The 18758-nt window shown below is 30.6% G+C and overlaps 2 protein-coding genes across 2 annotated transcripts; both read right to left on the bottom strand.

The window, feature by feature from the left end:
* Positions 1 to 4289: 4289 nt before the first annotated feature.
* Positions 4290 to 7535, bottom strand: LOC8260343 (protein SIEVE ELEMENT OCCLUSION B). Its single transcript, XM_002526913.4, has 7 exons — positions 7212 to 7535; positions 7024 to 7125; positions 6401 to 6849; positions 6191 to 6294; positions 5952 to 6094; positions 5354 to 5848; positions 4290 to 5184 (listed from the first exon to the last, which is right to left on the bottom strand). Exons 1-7 carry the CDS (start codon positions 7434 to 7436, stop codon positions 4546 to 4548), a joined length of 2157 nt encoding a protein of 718 aa, XP_002526959.1. The 5' UTR covers positions 7437 to 7535; the 3' UTR covers positions 4290 to 4545.
* Positions 7536 to 14378: 6843 nt separating this feature from the next.
* On the bottom strand, positions 14379 to 18359 carry LOC8260344 (protein SIEVE ELEMENT OCCLUSION B). Its single transcript, XM_002526914.4, has 7 exons — positions 17990 to 18359; positions 17792 to 17878; positions 16891 to 17318; positions 16626 to 16735; positions 16301 to 16431; positions 15717 to 16190; positions 14379 to 15157 (listed from the first exon to the last, which is right to left on the bottom strand). The coding sequence occupies exons 1-7, from the start codon at positions 18197 to 18199 to the stop codon at positions 14540 to 14542; spliced, it is 2058 nt and encodes a 685-aa protein (XP_002526960.2). The 5' UTR covers positions 18200 to 18359; the 3' UTR covers positions 14379 to 14539.
* Positions 18360 to 18758: the final 399 nt, after the last annotated feature.

The raw sequence follows: 18758 nt of genomic DNA, 5'->3' as shown, positions 1-18758 counted from the left end.
AATATGAAAGGTTATACCAATTAAAGAAAATTCCTTCATTATTTTAAGAGTAAGAATGTACAGGAAAAAGAAATAGAAATATTTCCTTTCTTGCTGCCAAATTTTAGCATGTGGCAAGGGTCTAACAGTGTCATACTTTTGTGCAAACAAACTGGGACATCTAAATAGAAAGCTTTACTGTCCATAAAAGTGACAGAGTTTAAGAGATGCTATAGGCCAGCCGAGCTAGTAGCAAGCACGTGATAAAGCCTGAGCTATTGCCCTCTTTGCTCTCGGAAAGGATTCTCCATCTCGGGATTTCCTCCCTTAGATCAACTGGAGACTCTCCTTCCAACGATAGCCTTATTGTCTACATCCTTTTATATGCGGACTCTTCTCTTTCCTCGCTTTGGAAAGGTTCGACCTAGTCATAACATACCCGAACGTAGTTTCTACTTAATGAATTTCATCAAAACCTTCTATCTTCTGCGGGCATAGAAGGGCTATCAAGATAGACTCATACCCACCTAAGAAAGGTGGGATAATCGGTCAGTTGATCCAATTAACCAATTGAGTTGCACATACTAAGTACACAAGGATTATATTCCAGACACTTGAATTTTGAACTATTAACAGAACATGCCACTCCACAGAACCTTGAGAAGTTTACTCCATTGGATACAACAAACACCATATACACTATTAGCAAACTAAATGATAACGATTAACAAACACCATCAAACTATATGACTGAATCAAAATAAGAACCTCAACTCTAAACATAAAGACGCAAGACCAACTCTCATTTAGGATACACATGCATCAAAAAAATATATATTTTAAATTACGAGTAGAGAACGCTTGTTGGTGTATAATCATGTCAACAGAGAAACACAACTCAGCATCTGCTGTAACTTCATCAGCTTCATAATAACTACATAGAAGAATTTAAAATCAAGCAAATTTATGAATGCAAACCATTCTAAAATATGATTAGCAAAAATCCGAGAATTTTCTCTTTCTAATTCTAACACATTAGAATTCCAATAGGCAACAATGCCAAATATTAATTCACTGTCAATAACACATCTGATAACTTGAACTGCAAAATAATTTCTTTAAACCCAACACCAAAAGTAGCCATCTAAACAGACGTTTTCCATTAATGGGTATAAAATTATCAAGAGACAGCTTATTAGTTACCACAATAATTGAACCAACACCTTAAGTCTGTTTTCTAAGCCGCTTCCTCAACTTCTTATATTTATGCTTATTCATCTTCTTCTTCCTCTTCTTCTTCACGCTATCAGCCCACATCCCTGAATCATTCTCATCGTTATTATTTTGCAAGTCTTGGATCGAGCCAGTTGCTAAAATCGGATTTGAACATAACCCTAATGGATGGATCGATAAAAAAGGCAGAGAATCAAAATGGGTAAAGCTCCCATCTTTACATGAACCAAAAAAGGGAGAGAGTTTGGTAGTCTGGTTATCACTATTCGGTGTGATGTTAACATGTTGGTGGGTTTGAGAGGGCTTTTGCGAGTGCAGTAGATATGGGTTGTGCAGAGAAGCAAGGATTCTTGATGGAGATGGTGACTGTTTGAAGATTTTCTGGAGAGTTGATAATGCTGCCATTGCTGTTTGCCGTCTAAAGTTTGTGAACAGCTGCGATTTTGGGCTTAGTTTTTGTGCCGTGCTTAGGTAAATGAGTAAGAAATGTTTGTTTCCTGGTTTTGGATGTTCTGGACTAGGGTTAGAGTTGGACTTTACCATCACGTGGATTAGCATTAGCCAACTCTTCTTGGAAATATTTAGGTATATATCTAATATTCAATAAATTAATTTTTTTATTAATTTAACAACATTTTAGAATAATTATATATAATTATTAATTATTAATAAAATATTTAAGAGTAATGCTTATTATTTATGTATAATCCTCTTACATTATGTTTAATTGAAATAAATTTTTATAAAATTTATAGGAGTTATTTATAATTTTTAAATTTATATATTTAATTAAATTAGTCTTTTATTTAATTTAATCTATTTAATTAATAAAATAATAATTAAATTAAATTAAATTATTATAATATAAATAGAAATTTTTAAATAAGTTCTATACTAATAATTCAATAAATTTTATTAAATCAAAATACTATTTTCTATTTCACATCTTATCTTATTTCTTTTTTTTTATTTTTCTCTCGTATTTTTTAATTTAATAATTTTTTAAATTAATTTATTTTAAACACGAATTCATCTATAAGTGAAATATATAAGTATTATTAATACATAAAATATAGAAATCTTATTTATAAATAAAATAAATTTTTTAATAATTTTAACTAAATATAGTACTTAAATTTATTTTTAATGTTTATTTTATATTAAAATTAAAACTTTAGATATTATTAAGGACAAATAGACTTTTTTTGCAAGTACTATTAGAAGGAAGAAAACAAACTCAACTTATATTATATATTAACAAACTCAACTTATGTTATATATTAAAAGAGAGTGTAATCATCATAAAATTATTATATTATAGTACATGACTTTTCATGATAATCACTTATTGAACTTTAATTTTAATTATAATTTTAAAATAAACTTCCTATTTTATATAGTAATTTATTGGTTTGAATATACATATATATATATATATATATATGTGATTTATTTTGAATATATTTTATTTTATATTATTTTGTGTTTTTTCTTCACAGGATTAATAAATTAATATTTTTAATGTTTAATATTTTTAATCTATTAAATATATTAATTAGAAAAAATGGACTATAATTACAGCATAGTATTAAGAAGTATTTTTTTTCTTTTTATTTAAACAGAATATCCCTTGACGTGTGAATTTACATAAAATAGTTAAATTCAAATGTTTAAATAAAATTTTAGAATTTTTTATTTAAGATTAAATGTATATTTTATATATATATATATATTAAATTAACAAATATTAATTTTTATTTATTAATTTTAAATATGTATGAATCGTTTAATATTAAAATATAAATTATAAATATATATACCTTTTTTATTAATTACGGACATATATATCTAACATAAATAAAGATTGAACCAAAACTTTTTTATAATATGAATAGAAGGTTTAGTGGTTAATTGTTTATAAAGTTAAAAGTTTAGAAAGTTAAAGAGGATAACATTCTTTTATTTTATTTTACTCTATTTTAAACATACTTGAAGTTTGTTAAAAAATAGGAAAATAATTCAAATTGAATGATCTAATTATTTTAAAAAATTTAAACTTTGGGATTTATAATATTTATAGCTAGTAATTTTCCAGAGTTTGTAAAATTGTATCCAAATTTAAAAAATAATTAACCTTCAGTAATAATTTTCTGTTAAAATACAAATTTGGCATTGAAAGCTACTAAAATGATTCAACAATCTGGTTTTCCAAAACACCCTTTGAACAAAAGAGAGAGATCCTTCCTTCCTAATTTTTTCTATGCTACTATATTTCTTTTTCTTTTACTTTCTGAATGCTCAATAAGAAACCTAAAAAAGAAAAAGAAATTAACAACATAAAAAACAAACCAACAACTTTAAAGGGAATAAAATACACAGGTAAAGAAAATTTATGTACTTTTTTATAGAATTTATCTGTTTGCTATAGGTCCAAAAAACTCATTGTGAAAATAGGTTTATTGTGAAAAAAAGAAAGTGATTTCTTTTTTCCTTCTCAAATGATGTTTCTGGATCAAGTGAATTTTGATTTTAATTTTAATATTTTTATTAACTTTTGATATCGCGTCAGCAGTTTAATTAAAAATTATTATCGACGGGTAATTAAAAAAAACCTTGAGTTTTAATATAGAATTTATAAATTCTAAAAGAACTATATGAAATTGTTAAAAATTTTGAACTTCAGAATTGGGATATATAGTTGTGGTTTGATCAATTTATAATAGGAGGGTAAAAGTAAAAAAGTAAGATAGGATTTCATTCTGTGATTTATTTTTATTTGTTTTTTATTTTCATGAAAAAAGGAACAGCATTTTTTTCTTATTCATTCATTTAAAATAAAGCGAAATAGATATCAACACAGGAAAAGAAAAAAATCAGGAATTCAAAAACGCCCGGAATGGCTCATGTAATTTTGGTTCCAAGTTATACAAACTTCAATTGTTTGATGGTAAATTTAGTGTTTCTCTACACATTTGAAAGAAAAATGAAAATGGCGGCAAAGCAAGGAAAGTAGACGTACGAATGTCTAATATTCCAGGCCTCAATTGAAAAGCTGCAAATAAAGCATATATCATACCTTTAAACAAAACAAAAAAAAGTGCACTTCAAATTAATCCATAAACTGATTGTAGATTACATCACACACTCTGAATGAATCTTATTGAAGGCTTCAAATGTCAACTTAAGCCTGCCATGGCGGCAATTGGCTTCATATTAAATGAAAGGTGGAAAGAAATTAATTTAAGGGTACACACGTAAGTACTACAAACATCATTATTTAACAGTAATATTGCTATAGAGATTGAATGCAGACATATATGTATGTAAGTACTCTTAATATAGTATCTCTGCAGCTTCTTCCTCATGGCAGCAACGGAAAGTGATGTACTTCTCCATGCTGCGGAGACACTCGGGGCATTTCAGGCGCTCAGGAATCCTGCCAGTGGTGCTATGAAACTCGAGTCGGCAGCAAGGATGAGCAAGATCGTGAAGCTTGTTGTGGTGCTCTTTGAATGACAAATCAAATCCGTTAACAGGCACCTTGTCCTTCCATAGATCATACTCTATCATTGTAAGCAACATTGTGCTGCTATATCCATTCACAACAACGTTCGATCCTCTGCTAAGAACTGCCCACCCACCTTCTTTGTCGTAGCTAAGCAATTTCTTAATTTCTTGCATCATCGGATCAGTTTCGTCAATCTTGCCTAGTTGGATCTTGGAGAATAGCATGCTTTCTACTCTTGTCCAGAAGAACCATATCATTGTAGGATCCCAGTACTGGCTAAGTTTCTCCACAGGGATTGCGGCTATGATGCTTTGCACTTTATCTCTCTTGCTGCTCTTCCCTGCATAAACCATCTCTAATGGTATGCGTGCTGCCTGTGACACTGCCCTCGCAGTGTTTGTGAACTTCCTCACCCACTCAACATCATCCCCTCCATACAAGAGAATGTACTTTTCTTCTTTAATCTGATAAATACAAGAAATTCTATACCCATAAAAAATGAGTTTATGCATAGAGTAATGGGTATATGCAATTCTGGAATTGCTTCAGTGTACCAATGAGCTTGGGCTCAGTAAGACGGTGAATTCACGAATTCAAACTCTAATAACAACCCAATATAAAAATTATACTTACCCAGGTGAGAATTGTTGAGTCAATGCCATCAACAAGAAGCTCAAGTCTCCATGTCTCTTCCCTCCATAGAGACTCCTCTCTGAAGGTAGTGAAAGGGAAGGCAGTGCTTCCCCAAATCCACATCATGTGCAGTGCATTAGGGCATGCCACTTTTCCCTGAGGGTCAAGCACAACCAGGATAGGCTTGTTCCTAAAGTGCCACACTTCCTTAATGAATCTGATGACCACTTTATCAATCAGTGTTGGGCTGTAGACCGTGTACCACGGCATTGTTGCCTGCAAGGCCTCAAACTGCTTCTGCATAGGATCAGTCCATTGCACTGTACGATCCACAACTGGGATCCAGACCACCTCATACTGATGACTGTCCATCCTGGTGGCGTGTATTCTTGACTCGTTATAGATTTGTTCAAGAATTGATAGCTGATCGTGGGAAATGTTTAGGCCCGAAATGAGCAATAATACATTCTTCCTCCTCAGCACGTCAATGTTAACCTATTTATATTCACGCACACAATTAAAAGAAAGTCCTCATTAGCCTCATTTTAAACATGTGTTCCAGTAAAAGTAAAAGTAATCTTATGGTAGAAGAGCAAACCCTTCTCTTGGTAGAGCCATCAACAAGTGGCTGGATATCATCCTTGGGATAAATCAGGGCCTTGAGGATCTTCATGTTGTCAATGTGGATCATATCAAAAAGATTCAGAAGCATTTGATAGGATTCGACATTCCTCCTTTCGTCTGCATTTTAAACATCATTAACTTCTATAATTAGGATCGAATTTGTTGTATTCTCATGCAGTATGTTGTATATTATATTATAAGCATGTAGCAAACCTATGTGTTGGTGGCAAAGTGACAGCTGCTTCCTTAGATGATCATCTATATTTTGGAGTTTATGGGCCAAGGTGGATAGCTCCCATACCTCAGTAGTGGCAAACCTGAAGCAGATTAAGTGCAAGAGATATAAGAATGTGATCTATAAGGCAACAATCGAAATGATCCGAACAAAAGCAAATAGTAATGGAGTTGATAGATTATATATACTCATGTCCCAAGGTGGTGAGACTAGTAATCTGACTAGCGCAAGCCAAAATGCTCCTTATGGTCCAATAGGCAGCAGTAGGGACGTGGGCAATAGCTGTAGTCAATGCCCCGGTTTCAGCTGAAATGTAAGCAGTTGGTAATTCCCTGAGCTCAACAACGCAATTAGTCACATCCATCATGACCCCGATCAGCTTGTTAAGTGCATCGAATCTAGGCTTCAGTGGGACTGTGTGTTCCAGGATGTAAGGTAGCTGCTTGAGGGTTGCCATTGATTTGGCAAGTGGATTTGATGAGTAAATCTGGGCAAGAAGCCAGAATTCTCCATAGTTCAGTGCAAAAGCTGACATGGTCAGCACCAACTTAGCATCCCAGTTATAGCTTGACAACATGTTGAGTAACGACATAGTTGTGGCATGTGGGTCTGACCCACTTAGAGCCTTGTACGAAATCTGCAAATTGCAGTTCAATTTTAGTACATTGTTAATGAAAAAAAGATCTCTTTACAGGAATGCAGAGGAAGATCTATGGGGGACAACTTCAGTACCACTGAACTAGAAAGCATTGTAGATAAATTTGCCGAATTAACTTAAAGAATGATGAAATAATAATAATACATAATTTACCTCGCAAGCAATTCTGTCAATAACGTGAGCGAGTGCTTCAAGCATGGCAATAAAATTGGCTTGACGATTCTTATCTTCCATTTCTGCATGAGTTTGAGAAGCCTACAATACATTGAACCAAAAGTTATTAGCAAAACCAACAAAATTAAGGAATTATGGCCGGTTTCTAATTTAAGCACTGAATGTACCGTCAAAGCGGTGTCAGCATGAGGGATATTGGCACGACTGAGGATGTCTGCAACGATATTGAGAAGAGGCCTAACATCAAACTCACGACCATCAGGAGCATGAGTTGCCTGAATTTGTTTCATCATTGAATTTTCATCAGACAGTGCAAACATGCTTCGGTCACTCCTGATCAGCTGCTGGGCAGCAGTGCCTGTGCTCGCTGCTGAGAGTGACCTGAAGGCCATGGCTAATATAGATAGGTACTTACTGGGGAAACTTAAGGTTTAATAAAGGGCAAAAGAAGGGAAGGCGATTGGCTTTGTGTGGTTGAAATGGCCAATGAATGCCCTATTTATATAGTAATGAGAAATGGAGCAAAGCTGTAAAGGTGGCTATGATGAATCAATTAATTCCTTGCTTCCACTGTACCCGAAATATTAAAACATCAAAGGGAAGAAGACTATACGCAGTTCTGTTAATCCGATGTCCCATCTCTTCCTTGGACAGAATCTTAGCATCCAATCTACCTCAACACTCACGGCATGCAGTTATGATATCATGTCCCACATATAAAGTTCTTCCTTTCTTTTCTTTTTCTTTTTTCCTTACGCTTCTCTTTTCGGTCTCTATGTATTAAATTGATTGATTCTATTGGTCAAAGATTAATCATACTCCGGGACTACATCGTAATTTGCCACAGTTCTTTTAGTTTCGTCTTAGAATTTGAAATTTTCAAAATTAAATACAAAACAAAAGAATTATTTATCAATTAATTGATTGAGCTGACTCTTACCAGGGTTGACCACAATTCTCAATTACCAAACTGATTAACCGAAATCAGAATTCATTAATTTGATTTGATTTATTTTCAAGAAATCAAAATTTATTTAGTAAAATTAGTTTGATTGTTTGAAGTAAACCGACTGTTAATGTTAATAGGAATTTGGTTACATAGTTATTTTTATGTATGAAGTATTCATCTTTAAAAAAGTTATATGAAGTGTGCGGTTATTGACCCTCCCAATGGATCAAATGTTTTTACCTCATAAACTTATTCATATTTCTTAGAAGGAAATAATTCATTTATTAACTATAAATTACAATATTAATTAATTTGTACCAAAACTGGAATCAAGCTATACATCAAGGTCATCTCTTTTCTTTTCAGTATTTAATCTCGAAATCAGAAATAATTTATAATATTTTTTTTAACTAGAGTATTTTTCTTTTTAATTTGAACCTCCCATTTAACCAAATTAAGATAGTTGCTCTTAACACATATTGATGGAGGGATAGGGACATGAAACAAGCCCAATAGGGATGATAATGATTAGAGTATCGATAGAGTAGTGTTATAAGTTCGTTGTCAATTTGGTTCGGTTGATCAATGCAACTGATGGCTGATGGCTAATAATCAATAACTGACGGCTGATAAATTAAATCATTTGATAAAATTTTATTAGCGGTTGCTGTTAGTAGATTAAATGCTAATTGAAAATATAATTTATCATTAAATATATTTTATTTTATTATATTATATTCGATGATACAAATTAATTAAAAATAACTTATAATAATTAAAAATATTATAGTTGATTTTATTTAGCTCAGTTGTATTTTTTATTACTATAAAAGTTATTTTAAAAGTAAAAATTTAAATTTAAATTCTGCTAATAAAAATTTCTAATTTTAAATACCATAATTATAAATATTATAATTATTTAACTATTAAGAATGATTTTAACATAATAACTATTTATAAAATATATGAATTTAAGTATACAAGATCAATTTAAAGTAAGTTATTAATAATAGTTTTTAATAAGAGTAAATAGTGCCTAAATAAATAAATAAATTCAAATCAACTACAACTGATAAGAAAAATCTTTAAAATAGAGCTAATTAATATTATTAACTAAAAATAATTATTTTTTACAGAGAGTATGTATTTATCAATGAATATTTAATTAAAAAGATTTATGTTTTAATTATTTACTTATGTAGTTTTATTAAGATTTATATATAAATTGTATAAATATAGTCAAAAATTAGTGTGCATATATATAAAATTTAAGAATTATTATTTATATATATAAATGATAGGGGCTTTATACATGCATGCTAAATAAATTTATTATTTTATGCATTAAGCAAGATCATTCATTTAGTACATTGATCCGAGTCGGGATCGAGAAATTTTATTGTTTACTTAATGTTATTAATTTATTCATCATTTATCAAGATTTTAACCTACATGTACAAAACTTATTAAGTACATGATTTTCAATTTATAATTTTATTTAATTAAAATATAAAATATAATCAAATAGGCTATATTAAAACAATAAAATTAATAAAACATTAGAAAAACTAAATAACTAAATAGTTTGTCTAATTCTACTTCATTGCTTCGGGAAGAATTAACAGGCTAAAGCAAATGCAAATGCCCCCGGGGGGGGATTCTTCGGGCCGATTCGAATAGGAGACGTAGGCAATTGAATGCTTCGCTTCGAGGGCTTAGAAGGGAAGGCTTGGAAAAGTTTCCCCTTACAAATTCCAACTATTGACTTGATTGGTCAGAATTGCATCGCGGCTTTATTTTTTTGCGAAAATCTATTAATATATGTGTAATTCTAGCCATAATTATTTCTAAAATTAAATTTAGAATACTTTTTTTCGAAAAAGAATGAGATTCATACAATAGCTGTACCTATAGTAATTTACACCCCTTAGGGTTTAGAACCTAATGGCATCTAAATGGAAAATATTTGATAATTAAAATTAATAAATTTAATTATAAATTTCTTTAATATTTTACATCTAATTTAAAAAAATTATTTTGAGTAAAATATAAATAAGGTAGTATAATATTTATACCTTATCTATATCTATATAATTTTTTCAAATATAAATTATCCATACTTATTACCCGGTTAACTCAGATAGATTTAATTTAACCGGACAGGGTTGGAATGAGTAATGATCGAAAAAGTACAAATTGCCCTTCATAGCGAATAAGGACACAAAACAAAGCCAAATACTATCAATTAGTATGGACTTGCATAGAGAAGTAATACAATGAATATATTGCTAAATTCAAAAAACAAAAAGAAAAAAGAGAAGAAACAATCATATGTAGCAATACTATAATGGAAACAGTCTCATTTCTAAATCAACACAAGGGTAAAAATTGTTCTGGAAGAGTAATATACAATATCAAACAAGAATTGATTGATTCTTCCATCAAATAAATATGAATAACTATAAAATAGTATTTGAACTTATTAAGATTTGATAATTAAGTGTTTAAACTCTTAAATTTTATATTTTAGTGTATGAATCTAGTAAATATTTACGTTTGAGTGTACATAGCAAGTCAACATGTTACAAGTTATTCATATCTATGTAAATTTGTTGAAATGTAATAATTAAATATTTAAATTTTTAAAAATTATAATTTATTATGTAAAACTAAAAACTATTAATATTTGAGTGTGTAAAATCAATCATTACATATAAAAAAGATCTAATGCAGTCAAATGAAACTTTATTATATTTTCATAGTGAAAGATAATATTTACATGATAGAGAATAAATCTTTCACATAAACAATAAAATTTATAAAGATAGATATAAATATATAAATAAATATTATACATGTCATAAAGACATGTAGTAGTAATTAACATTATAGTTAAAATTATCATTCCCAACAATGATCGATTTTGTTTTAAATGTTTATAGTGATTGATTGAAAAAAATAAAGTGTCGCTCAAACTTGGATAGAAATCTCTTTAAAAAAATTGATGAAAATATAGAAAGAATAATATAATGATGGTAGTAGTAAGAACAATGTATTAATTTATTAAAAGTAAATACCCTTTTAATTTTTTTTTAATATTTTATTTTTTTAATATACTAAGTTAATAATATATGGCATAAGTTATTGACCTACTATATACACTCAATTGTAAGTAGTTCACACATTAAATTATACCTTTAAAAATTTAAATACTTGATTATCAAATTTTGCATACTATTTTTATAATTATTTCAAATAAATATATATATGCATTCCACGAGAAACACTCTGATTTGCTACTGCTGTGGTTGCAGTTCCTTTCTTGATTCCCATTTTTACGTGTTAAAGAAAGATGGGAGAATTTGCTTTCTTATATTCTAAAACAACACCACCCAGAAAAAATAAATAAAAGTAAAAAGGAGTAAACAGTAAAAAAGTGAGATTTGATTCCATGCTTTGCTTAAGGCAAACTGTAGATATCTTGATTTAACAGCCAGGCAAATCTTATACCAATAACCTAAATCAAAAGTTATATGCTTTAATTGGGACGATTTTTCCCAGCACCCGGCAATCCGGTAAATCCATAAAGACATCTAGTTTCTATTTTAGGTAGCTTTTTGAGTTATATTATAGCCACAATATTCTGTCAAAAATTACTAAACATCTCACTATTATTTACCTTAGTTTTTATCACCACCAAGAGTGGTATTAATGATAAGAAGTGCTTCCACTACGCTTGTAAGAGCCTGAATTCGAGTCCTTGAGGGTCGGTTCTTTGAAGAATTTATGTCTCTAACAAGACTATTTAGGTCACATGTTTATCGGATCTTTTTTGTTTGGCATTAAAGTTGGTGTTGCGGTGATAAGTTTGTACCTCGTCTTAAGCTAAATTATAACTCTTTAAACATTTTATATTAGAAGAGGAGAATTCTTATAATCCCGTTTAGTAAAGGTTGCTACCGTTGGTTGTTTTTTTTCTTTTTTCTCGTAAAAAAAAATATCTTAATGTTTATATATATTAGTCACATATAATATATTTACTAAACTCTCTCTTAATCTTATGATATCTGGGGTTAAGATTATTATTATTTTTTTTCACAAGATAGGTAATTCCATTAATAAGATGAAAACTGTTATAAAGTAAAAGATTCCTGCAGCCATGCACATTGGGTGTCGGAGTCCATAGAAAAATCATTACAAGAGCAAGCTTGTTCGGTTAAAGCATCGGCCACCTAATCTCTGAATCTAGAAATAGAATTAGACATAATCATTTAATGATTTTATGTCCTTACAGCCGCAAGATCTTCAGAAACAATCGAATCTCCCGTTACACTACCGGTTAGTTTTAATCTACAAATCATGTGTTATATGAGTATAAAATTGATATATAATAGAATATATATCAATTATTTAATATTAAAATATAAAAGAATTTATTTATATGAAATATATGGATCATATAACAAATAGAAAATTAATATATATATATATATATATAATGCCAAAATATGTAAAATTATTAAATAATTGATATATATTCACTTAATTTAAAATTAATATATATTAATTATTTATTAAATTGATGTATAAATAAAAATATATGTCTAAATTAAACAATGTCATTGCAGCTCCTTTCTGGTTACTGGAAGGAGCACAAGTAAAATGAATAGAAGAAGAAAGGGGTAACCAAATCTATGACCAATTTAGAAAAGATTTGTAATTTCATGGTACAACCAACTTGGATTGCTGACATGTAACTGAATGATTTTAATCTAAAGTCTAATTTTCATAATAGGGAGAGAGAGAAAGAGAAGGACCAACATTAGAAAAAGAGGAAAGGATAGGCCTAATAATTGTGTTTCATATATTGTAAGTGACAATTTTTTTATTTTTAGGTATTTTAGACTTTTCATGGATCCCATTTACCCGTTAGGTTTAATCCGAATATTTTCTAGGCTTGGTTAGACATATGTAAGAGAGCTTTTTAAAAATATTTTAAAATTAATAAAAAGTTATCATTTTTACTGCATAAATTTCTTTTAAAAAATATTTTTATTTTTATTTTTTAAATTTATAATGTAATTATTTTTCCGTTGTTTTTTCAGTTTTTTTTACTATTTTATCAAGAAAATAAAGAATAACTAAAACTGTAATGTTGAAAAAATTAAGAAATTGTATTTTTAATATTTTAACACAGTATAAATAAAAAGATCTAAAAAAACCAAAACATTGATAAAAAATAAACAAATATGAGTATTTATAATATTTCTCCTATATATAATTCTCAAAATTGAGCTAGGTATAGATTTAGGTATTTTTTTATATCCAAATTTAGTATAGATCCAAGAAAGCAAACAAGCGAAAAGAAATTATAGAATCTTTTGAAAATTTAAAACACGTTTTTTAGAAGTGGAAATGAAGAAGTACACGTGGCAGTTAACAAAGAAGTGGCATGGAAGTGAAATATATCTAAGGAAATGAGCCATGGAATTGAGCAAAAGTAGAAAATTGAGAAATAAGGACAGTAAGTTGAGGAAAGTAAAAAAGTGGAACAAAAAAGTTACATCATCAATGAATGCAAAATAAAGAACGATAGGATGGAGAGTTAATTAAGGACCAATAGAAGATGAAGAATATACTAAAATATTTTTCAAGCTATAGAAGTCTATAAATTAGTAAGAACCCTCTAGTGAGCATATCGTACCTAATCAATCAATCAAATCAAAATAGACCCAAAATCTATAAGCTTTATTTTTATCTTTTATTCTCAAATTAGAAAGCTATCTTTATATTAGAACAACAATCTTTAGATAAGAAAAGTAATCTTTAGTATAGTCAAGCAATTCTTAGTTGTAATTTACAGTAAGTTCAAAGCTCTTAAGTGTTCTTTTACATTCAATTATATATGCAAGTCAATTACTTTATACAATCAAATTCTTGAAGCTTTCTAGTTACTATTTTAACATTTATTTATTGCAATTAAGTTCATTAGCTTATATCTTCAATCATCACTTTTAGCTTATTATAATTTAGCTCTTAGTTTTATTTTTTAAGCTCAATTTTAGATTTTTAGTTTTATAATTGTCATTAACAGCTCAATTTTTTAGCCTTAGCTCATTATTAGCTTGACTTTTAGCTTATTAATAAGCTTTACGTGTCGATTTAGCAAAATTGCATTCACTTAGCTAAGAAATTAAAATAATTTAAGTTTCTTTATTACCTGCATAATCATCTAGATTATAAGTCAAACGGTCTCATATCTTACATTTATTGCATTTATAGCAATTATTTGAGATAATCAACCTCTGGTACAATCAGCAATTTATCACATTTGAAAAGATTGAATAGTGACCAAACAATATCCGATCCACTTTAATTTTTAGAATCATACGGAATATATTAATGTATTAGATAATTAAGAGAATAAAAATGAATTATATGGATGGAATTAGAGATTGAGTTCGTTGGTCATCACAACAAAGACAAATGGAAATACATAGCAACAAAAACAAAAGAGAAGATGTGGAGTAAAAACTAATTAATTAATCAACAGTCATGACAGCAACGGAAAGCCATGTGTTTCTCCATGCTTCTGAGACACTCGGGGCATTTGAGGTGCTCAGGAATTTCACCGAAGGTGCTAGGGAACTCAAATCGGCAGCAAGGCCCATTGGTGCTTTGAAGCTTGTCATGATGCTCTTTGAACGACAAATCAAAGCCCTTTACAGGCACATTCTCCTTCCATTTATCATACTCTGTCAATGCACGCAAGACTGTGGTGCTGTGCCCATTGACAACGATGTTAGGTCCTTTGCTGAGCAAAGCCCACCCCATTTCTTTATCATAGCTAATGAGCTTCTTGATTTCATGCGTCAGGGTATCATTTTCATCAATCTTGCGTAGCTGAATCTTGGAGAATAGCATACTGTCCAACCTCGTCCAAAAGAACCATATCATCGTAGGATCCCAGGAGTGACCAAGTTTCTCGTCAGTGATCGTTTTTGCGATCTTACGCACTTTATCCTTCTTATAGCTCTTCCCTAAGTAAACCATCTCCACAGGTTTTTGTGCTGCCTGTGAAACTTTTCTTACCATCTCCGTAAATTCCTTTACCCACTCTACATCGTCTCCTCCATGCAAGAAAATGTACTCTTCTTCTCCAACCTGGCGTACCAAGAAATTTAATTCATACTCGTCAACTATTTTATAGTTTGCATATCCGTAAATGGAGGGAAGTGCTTCTTGCTAAACTATTAGGCCAGAGAAAAGCCTGTAGCCCTTGTGAGTTTTGAAAATTTTGGTCCATTGTTTTCAATTTTGACTATTTCATCAAATTAATTGCAAATTTTACCGGACATTTCAATTTGTCAAAATTGTACAATATAGCAGCTTAGTGGATTGAAATATCTGTTAAAAGGTAAAAAAGAAATATAATAGTTAACCAATTACTGAAAAAATAAAATCAAAATAAACTTTTGCACTTTAACAATTTTAGGACCTTTATCATCCAATTCTATTTGATGTTTTAAATGATATTATACTCTAATTAAGCTGCAACTTAACATTATCAGATTTTATATATTTTGGCCAAATTATTGGTTGGCTAGCTAAAGATTCAACTAATTTTACATTGTTGACTAAAATTACCAATACTAAAATGATTTCAAAACCCTAGAACAATTTGAGTTTATTCTACAGCTAAGCTGATATTATTATTACTTACCCAGTTGACAAGCATTGGGTCAATGCCATCAACAAGAAGCTCAAGTCTCCATGTCTCTTCTTTCCAGAGCATTTCCTCTCTCAAGCTAGTGAAAGGGAAGGCATGGCTTCCCCAAATCCACATCATGTGTAGGGCATTAGGGGATACCACTTTGCCGTGAGGATCAAGCACAACCAGGATAGGCTTGTTGTTGAAGTGCCACACCTCCTTAATGAATTTAATGACCACTTTGTCGATTTGTGTCGGGTGGTACACTGTGTACCATGGCATCTTAGACTGCAGAGACTCAAACTGTTTTTGACCGAGATCATTCCACTTGATTGTTCGGTCCATAATTGGGATCCAAACCACCTCGAACAGATGATTACCGGTAATTCTGTAATGTGTCTCAAGAAAAAAAATCTCGTAGTCGGGAATGTGTAGATCCGAAATGAGCAATAGCACATTCTTCTGCCTAAGCACATCAATGTTAACCTATATATAAAATCATAACAAATTGACAAATTCCTGGGTTAATATCTTGCAGCATTTGAATTAGAGATAATGGTAGTAGCAGTATCTGTGATGTGGAAGAAAGAGCAAACCCTTTTCTTGGTGTAGCCATCAAAAAGCGGCTGGATATCATTCTTGGAGCAAATCAGGGCTTTGAGGATCTTCATGTTGTCAATGTGGACGCTTTTGAAAAGATTCAAAAGCATTTGATAACTCATGTCATCTGTAAATTAGATATCATTAACTTGTATGAGGATCGAGTATATCTGTTTCCCTAGTTGACACTGGATTTTGGACTAATGATCTAAGTTCCACTGAATTTCAGTCCGTACTGTTAGTCACTGATCGATCTGCAACCGGCCTCCCTACAGCATTTTCATATATATTATGATAATTGTTAATTAATTAGCAGCAAACCTTTTTGTTGGTAGCAAATTGTCAGCTGGCTTCTTAGACGATCATGTATGTTTTGGAGTTTGTCAGCCAAGGTGGATAGCTCCCCTGCCAGTTGATCAGCATTGTCAAGCCTGTAATGATGAATATGAAGATATTATTACTGATTGGGTGAATATGTATTTACAACTAATAACATGAGATTCTGTCATCCATGCTTAATTATATCAAGAAAGCATATAATGTGACGAAAACGAAACAGAAGTAAAGTACATATTTATGTACTCACTTTGCCAAGGTGTTAATCTGAGTAGCACAAGCCATAGCACTTATTGTGGTCCAGTAGGTAGCACGTTGAACGAGGGCGGAAAGTTCAAGATATGCTGGTATTTCAGATGATAATTCCCCGACCTCAACCACGCACTTAGTCACCTCCCTCATCACCCTTATCAGATTGTTGAGCGCATCAAACGTGGGCTTCAATGAAGTAGCAGCATATTCCAGGATGAAAGGACGAAATTGCTTCAGGGTTGCCATTGTTTTTGCAAATGGGTTTGAGAAGCGAATCTCTGCAATGAGCCAGAATTCCCCATAGTTCAAAGCAAAAGCTAACATTATCAGAACCAACTTAGAATCCCAAGAATAGTTTGATAGCATGTTCAAGAATGAGATAGTTGTCCTATGCCCATCTGCTCCACTGAGAACCTTGTATGAGATCTAATAAGTAAAATGATTGAGGTAATCCATCAGAAATGATTATTTACTTAATTATCATCACATAATAAAATTAATGGAGGTTAAAAATAAAGTAAAGTTTACTTTATGAAAGATAAAGTTATCATCATTTATTTTAAAATAAACTAATTAAATCAATGTTAACATTATAATAATTAAAAAGACATCACTTGTTGCAATTAAATGATTTTTTTTTTAAATTATCTATAATTATATTTAACTGGTCGACTTATAAATTATATTATAAACGAATCAATTAGTAAATTAAAAATGTGAAAAATCTTATTTAAAAATAAATTTATTTTGTTAATAATCATCAGATGATGAAGTGTAATCTCATTATATAAGTAAAGTAAAATAGGCTTAGAAGGCACTATAAAATATATATATATATATATATATATATATATATATATTATATTACTAATATAATATAACAATATGGAAATCCTAACCTCGGAAGAAAGCTTATCAATAATATAAGATAATGATTCAAGCACTTCACGGCTGTTGTCCGGCGTTTCCTTGTGAGTTTGGGTCGCCTGAAAAGCAGAAGCGATTAGAACTGACAGAGACTTCCTTTTATTAATTAACTAGGATATAAACACTACGATCTTAATGTAGAGAAGGGAGAATAATGCTGCTGAATTTACCGGCATAATGCTCTCAATCTCACGAGATTCGCAATTAATAAGGATGTCTTCCAGGACATTCAGAAGAGTCCTTACATCGAACTTACGGTCATCAGGTGCATGAGTTTCTTGAACTAGCTTCATCAACGAATCTTCATCAGACAATGCTGCCATGCTTCCTTCACTCTTGATCAAATGCTGGGAAGCGCTGGTGCTTGCTGCATAAGCCATGGCGAGATAGGTAGCTACAGAAGGACTTGAGGTTTTAAGAAGAGAAGAAGCGAAGAAGAAGTGGTGTTGTTGCAATGGCTAATGAGACTCTTTTTATATAGTAATCAGAAACGGAAAGGGATGATGAAATTTGGATTAGTCTTAATTGAGGAGTTTTCATGGTCTTAGAACCCATTTCAGAAAAGAAAAAGAGAGAAGGAATAAAGGCAGACAATTGAATTTTCTCCCATATTTAATTTTTTTTATTTAAAAAAACCTGTTAAAAGAAAAGAAAAGAAAAGTAAAAGTAAATGAATCAACTTCCTTGCTTCTATTGTAATCAAAATGTTAACAACTTGAAGGAAAAACCATATGCACTTTTGTGAACTCTATGTCCCATCTCCTCTTTCACTAAGAATTATAGGACCTCAGCTGATGAGTTTCATCACTGTCTTTAATTAATTTACCCTAACAATTATGGTCATCAATTTTTAATGTCGTAATCTGTATATTTTTCTTAATGGAACACTCAAAATGCGGATTAGACTTAGTTTAATTGGTGGACATCTTTATATCTTTA

This window comes from Ricinus communis, chromosome 5, assembly GCF_019578655.1.
Source record: "Ricinus communis isolate WT05 ecotype wild-type chromosome 5, ASM1957865v1, whole genome shotgun sequence".
Classification (NCBI taxonomy): Eukaryota; Viridiplantae; Streptophyta; class Magnoliopsida; order Malpighiales; family Euphorbiaceae; genus Ricinus; species Ricinus communis.
Note: the sequence above shows the minus strand (reverse complement) of the source record. Positions and strands in the feature narration are given on the sequence as shown.

Bases quoted from the DNA above. Each gene is read 5' to 3' on its own strand.
- LOC8260343 (XM_002526913.4), bottom strand. From the start codon at position 7,436: ATGGCCTTCAGGTCACTCTCAGCAGCGAGCACAGGCACTGCTGCCCAG. The intron at 6,095-6,190 runs GTTTGCTACATG...TTTAAAATGCAG, and splicing joins ACTTTGCCACCAACACATAG to ACGAAAGGAGGAATGTCGAA. The intron at 5,849-5,951 runs GTTTGCTCTTCT...GAATATAAATAG, and splicing joins ATGGCTCTACCAAGAGAAGG to GTTAACATTGACGTGCTGAG.
- LOC8260344 (XM_002526914.4), bottom strand. From the start codon at position 18,199: ATGGCTTATGCAGCAAGCACCAGCGCTTCCCAGCATTTGATCAAGAGT. The intron at 17,879-17,989 runs GTAAATTCAGCA...TCTGCTTTTCAG, and splicing joins AGATTGAGAGCATTATGCCG to GCGACCCAAACTCACAAGGA. The intron at 16,191-16,300 runs GTTTGCTCTTTC...TTTTATATATAG, and splicing joins ATGGCTACACCAAGAAAAGG to GTTAACATTGATGTGCTTAG.